Consider the following 6,000-nt stretch of genomic DNA (forward strand, 5'->3'; position numbering starts at 1 on the left):
GCTATTGTGAGTAATACTGCAGTGAACATGGGAGTGCAGATATCTCAACGAGATCCTGATTTCAGTTCCTTTGGATATTTACCCAGAATTGGGATGCTGGACCATATGGTAGTTCTATTTTTATTTTGTTGAGGAACCTCCAAACTGTTTTCCATAGTGACTGTACCAATTTATATGCCCACCAACAGTGCACAAGTGTCCGTCCCCTTTTCTCCACATCCTTGTCAGCGCTTGTTATCTCTTATCTTTTTGATGATAGCCATTCTAACAGGTGCGAGGTGATATCTCCTTGTGGTTTGGATTTGCATTTCCCTGATGATTAGTGATGTTGAGCACTTTTCATGTGTCTGTTGGCCATCTGTACGTCTTCTTTGGAAAAGTGTGTATTCAGTTCCTCTGTCCATTTTTCAATCGGGTTGTTGGTTTTTTTGCTGTTGAGTTGTATGAGTTCTTTCTTTATTTTGGATACTAACCCCTTATCAGATATATGGTCTGTAAATATTTACTCCCATTCCATAGGTTGCCTTTTCATTTTGTTGATAGTTTCTTTTGCTGTGCAGAAGCGTTTTAGTTTGATGTAGTCCCACTTGTTTACTTTTGCTTTTGTTGCTTGTGCTATCATATCCAGGAAAGCACTGCTGAGACCAGTGTCAAGGAGCTTTTTCCCTATGTTCCTTTAGGAGTTTTACAGTTTCTAGTCTTTAATTTAATCCATTTCAAGTTCGTGTTTTGTGAGTGGTGTAAGACAGGGGTCCAATTTCACTCTTCTGCGTGTGGTTTTCCAGTTCTCCCAGCACCTTTTATGGAAAAGCTGTCATTTCCTCCTTAAGTAGTCTTGGCTCACTGGTCAAATATTAGTTGACCATTGATGTAGAGTTTCTTAGCCTCAAGGTGCTTACTGGCTATTAGAGGCAAACACACAAAAAATATGTAATTACAACAAATTACTAATAAAGGTATGTGCAGGGTGCTTTAGAAGCCTCAGGGTTCAGGGAATGTTTACAAGAAAATATGCTCAACTGTTCTTCGTAGCCTAGAGTAAAAAAAGAAAGATTTTCTATCATGAGCAAAGATGTAGTATGAAATGTCATGGTACCTATGGAATGATTAAAATGGGGAGTTGTGAAAACGCATGGTACATGTTGGACATTACCAAAAGTACAGTGTTACAAAAGGATTGAATTCTGTGATGGGAGAGGGTGAGAGACACACTTAGAGTTATTGACAAGGATATTGAATAGTCCTGGATATTGTATTAAGGAGTTTTTGTCACACCTAGGAAAGTCCATAAAGAGCTTTAAATGGCAATAGGATAGATGGATTCATAGGGGCTAGGTTAGAAACCAGGAGATGGTGTATATTAGGCGAGAAATGTTAAGTGTCTAACTGCAAGATATAATGATGTAGGTGGGAAAAGAGTTATTTAGGAATTAGCAAATTATTGCATATGGGTGACAAGGTGGGGAGATAGTGCAATGCAGAGGTATGAGAGAGACGTATTGGGTGAATTGCCGGGATTTGTCCTTGCGCAACTGGGTAGATGGTGGAACTGTAAGTTGAGATAAGACATATAGTACAAAATGGGAATGATTACAGTAATGGGTAACATTTATGGGATGTTTAGTAAGTACCAGGCACTGTGCCATATGCTTTACATGTATTAACTCATTTACTCTAATAAACTATGAAGTAGGTACACTATTATCTCCATTTTATAAATGAGGAAACTGAGGCATGGAGGGAGGAGTAAGGTCCCACTTAGCTAAGATTCAAAACCAGACAGTTTGGCTCAGCATTATATTACAGCAGTATTGTGGTCCTTATTGATGTAAATAATAGCATGAAATCTGACTTCTTTTAATATTTTATATCGCGCAATGCCTCACATATGGAATGGTAATGGGTGATGCCTTTAAGCATTACTTAAGGGGTGACATTAGTTGGTGGAATGTAGCAGTAAGTGACTGTCTGTATATTATAATAATGAATGTTTAGTTTGTGCAGAGTACAAGAGCATTGAATTTACCAACAATTGATTTATAAACAATCTAGCAATTGAAGAAAAGTTTAGAAATAGGCAGTATTTTTAAAATGTTGGGCAATTGCCCATTGTATAGCTTATTTTAATACATTTTTAATAGAAATGTGGGGAAAAATCTCAATGTTAAACCTCCTAGTATTTCTCTTTAAATAGCTAACCTAGTGTGTTACACATAGTAGAAACTTATATGTCAGGTTGGGAATGGAAGAGAAGCAGCAGGGACATGAAGAAAGACAACTTGGAAGGACCTCTTTTGCTCTGGTGGAAGAGGAGCAGTGCGCACGTGGAGGGTGCCTTGGATGGGGTGCTGACAGTTGATCAGTTATGGCAGGAGGGAAGGCGGAGTGTGTGAGTGGGCGTAGGTGCAGATGGTTGATGAGTGTTGTGGTGGGGTTAGATGGAAACTCTTCTCTTATTTGCTTCTTTGTTTTCAGGGAAATAAGAGAAACAAGGTTATCAAGCTTTCGTCTCCCCTAGTCCACCAGAACTGCTCTTGTCAGGCACCAGTGATTTCCATATTGCCAGATCCAATGACCACTTCCTTTTTGAAACACTTTCTTCACTTGGCCGTGACCATTCTCTCTTAGTTTTCCTTCTACCTTATTGCCACTCCGCAGTCTTCTTTGCCTAGTGCCTCTTTATCTTCCAGACTTCTAGATCTGGGGCTCAAACTATGAACTGCTTTTTTCTCTGTTTGCAGTCACTCACAGGGGATCTCATTCAGGCCCATGATTCTTTACACCACATGTATGCTGATGACTCCCAAATGTGTATTTTTAATCCTAACCTCTCCACTGGACTCCAGGCTTAAATAGCTGACTGCCTTTTCATTCTCTTTTCTTGTGAATCTTCTGTATATCTCACTTGACATGTGCAGAATTGTACTTTGATTCTCCCTCCCCAAATCTACTCTAGTCCTTATCTGTAGTCTTTTCCTTTTCAGTGAATAGCCATTCTACCAATGATTTCTACCAGTTATTCAGTTCTAAGACCTCAGACATTCTTGACCACTCTGCCTATTAGCAAATTTTGATGGCACTACCTTCAAAATCTGACCCTTTCCTCTCCTTTCCACCATGTCCACCATGGCTCCAGCCGCCTGTTAGCTTTCACCTGGAGGATTGTTATAGCCCCCAGGCAGTTATCCTTGCTTCTATCCTTGTCCCAGAGTGAGCCTGCTAAAACCTAAGTCAAATCACATCACTCTTCTGTCCAAAATCAACCAGTGTCTTTCCATCTCACTCACATGTAGCCAGAATCCTTATTACGGTCTACAAGGCACTATATGTTCTAAAGCTCCTCTCCTGTTTAATGCTGCCACTTAATTTTACGCCACTCTTCCCTTTGCTCACTCTGCTTCAGCTGTCATGGCCTCCTTGCTGTTCCTTGAACATGCCTGGCATTTTCTTTTCTCAAAGGCTTCCGTTCTTGCTGTTCTCTTTGCCTGAAATGCCCTTTTCCTAGATAATCGGTATGACTCCCTCCCTCACTTAAATGTCTCTGCTTAAATGTTGCCTTATCTGAGAGGCCTTCCCCCCGCCCTGTGTAGACTGCAATCCCTTGTCCCAGGAACTCTTGCTCCTCCTACTCTGCTTAATGTTTCTTCATGCCAGTTATTACCTCTCGATATATTGTAAATTTGTCATCTTTTTTCTCCTTTTAGACTGTAATTTCCAAGACAGTAGGGATTTTTTTTCCTTCCTTCTTTATGATATCCTAGTACCTAAAATAACAACGTTTGGCACGTTATAGGTATTTAGTAAATGTTTATTGAATGGGTTTCAGGAATTAATGAGTGTTTATTGAATAACTTTCCTGTTTATCTCTAAATGGCTAAGTCAATATTTATCTAATTGAGTGTTTTTTCCCCTCGACAGCACAATGGTCAGTTCTATTCAAGGAAATACATATCCCAGCCAGGCTTCAGTATACAGTCCTCCTCCTGCTGCTGCTGCTGCTGCTGCTGCTGCCACCGCTGCTGATGTCCCTATATACCCGAATGCAGGAACTAATATGTCCCAGGTGCCAAACTATAATTTAACATCATCAGCGCTGCCTCAACCAGGAGGCAGTCAACAGCCGCCTCAGCTACAGCAAACGTATTCTCAGAAGGCTCTGCTATAGGACTTGGGCCTCCTTCTTGTGGCAGATGCCTGCTAAATGCCGCTGATGATGTTACGAGATTCTTTAATATCTTAAGATTTGTTTATCCTCAGCTTATAGGAATTTATCTTGGTCGACAAGTTCAAATATTCAAGAAGGTAGAATTCTCTTCAATTTGCACTGACTTTTTAGAGGTTCTTCCTTCTCCCTTCCCCGGAGGAATGAAACTACTTACAACATTTAATTCCTTTCATAATATGAAAGAATTGATACAAGATTGTCTCGTATAATTACCTGGTCTGCAAAAAGTCAAACTACAAAAACTGTTGTGATAAATGTTATGTACATATATTGATGTGTAACTTCAGTAGTGGCCATTTTGTATCCAGTGGTGATCATGTGAATATATTTAACACTGTTAAATTAATTTACATTGCTATTTTATTTTAATCATGAACAACTACCGTATTTCATAATGTTTTGTGTAAATTTAAGATAATTACACTGTCCTTCTAAACTGCAAGAGAACAAAGCTATAGCATATTTACATGAAGACATTATGTTGTCCATGTTTCAGTTTCACATTAAACTGAACCTTCCTTTGATTAATTGTGAGCTAAACATATGTATATTATATCTTTCTGTAGCCTCTGCATACTACTAGCTGTCATCACACCAGCGTACAGTAGCTAAATCTTTGGTGCAATTATAGCAAATGATGATGTTCTCCTTCAAACTTTACATACTGGCATGTTATTTCAGAATATTTTGGGACCATGAGACAAAATTTAAGATCACATTCTTTATATCTTATTTTTAAAGAGAGAATGTTGATTTACTTTTTCCTAGTTGAAGATAGTAATTAGGTTTCTAAGCTGTATACTGTGTTTATTGGTGACAGTGACACCAAAGATAGAGGCAATGGATAGAAATTTTTAAACTGGAAAGAAAACATGAATTACACTACATTTTCAAAGTCTCTTGTAATTATTTAGGATGTAAACAAAATTTGATTCGTCTGTCTTATCCCACTACTAGTCTTTTAAGTATGTCTTTAACACTTTGTATCCTTTAATTCTTCATTAAAATGGATATAAGTAGATGTTTCAAAATAATGTATATTACTGGCTTTACTTAACAGTTTGTATTTTTGTTCTTATGTTTCAAACTGGATTTTTGGGGTGCTCTCTCTCTTTTAAAGTTCTGAGGGAATTATTTTGGCTTCCTATTCAGGAGTGTTTTTGAATGAGTGCTTTTCTTTTAGTCCATATGAAATATGTTTTCCACTGACATTTTAATCTTCTTAAATATTTATAATTTCCCTAGTTGTTGCTATACTGTTATTTAACACTATTATTTAAATAATTGGAAAATTGAATTGAGCATCATATTAAAAGAATTTATTTATTAACAGATTTCACACCATAAATGAAAACTTAATTTGTATTTTCTAAAACTATTGTAATCAAGTAGTGTGTTTCTTTCCTTTTTGACAAATGATTCCATCCTGGCAAGTAATCTTATGGTGACTAATTTCATAAGTTCAGATTTAAAGCACCCTCTTCAGCTTCAGCGTTTCACCCTAGTCTTGTGTTTTCCTGAGCTTGGAGTATGTTGCTCTTGGGGCCGGTCTGGTGGTGGAGTGGTTAAGTTGGTGTGCTCCACTTCAGCAGCCCAGGGTTCACAGGTTCAGGTCCCGGCACGGACCTAGGCACTGCTTATCAAGCCACGCGGTGGTGGCATCCCACATATAAAGTAGAGGAAGATGGGCATGGATGTTAGCTCAGCGCCAGTCTTCCTCAGAAAAAAGAGGAGGATTGGCAACAGATGTTAGCTCAGGGCTAATCTTCCTCACC

At 38.5% G+C, this 6,000-nt stretch overlaps 1 protein-coding gene across 2 annotated transcripts in view; it reads left to right on the top strand.

Moving 5' to 3' along the window:
- STAM (signal transducing adaptor molecule) overlaps window positions 1-5,716 on the top strand; it is a 74,641-nt gene extending 68,925 nt beyond the window's left edge. For both annotated transcript variants that reach the window (XM_058532498.1, XM_058532499.1), the window contains exon 14: window positions 3,919-5,716. In XM_058532498.1, coding sequence (XP_058388481.1) covers window positions 3,919-4,165 — 247 coding nt within the window. In that variant the 3' untranslated portion in view covers window positions 4,166-5,716. The remainder of the gene's footprint in view (window positions 1-3,918) is intronic.
- The last annotated feature ends 284 nt before the right edge of the window (window positions 5,717-6,000 follow it).

The sequence above is a fragment of the Diceros bicornis genome, chromosome 36, assembly GCF_020826845.1.
Source record: "Diceros bicornis minor isolate mBicDic1 chromosome 36, mDicBic1.mat.cur, whole genome shotgun sequence".
NCBI classification, from domain to species: Eukaryota; Metazoa; Chordata; class Mammalia; order Perissodactyla; family Rhinocerotidae; genus Diceros; species Diceros bicornis.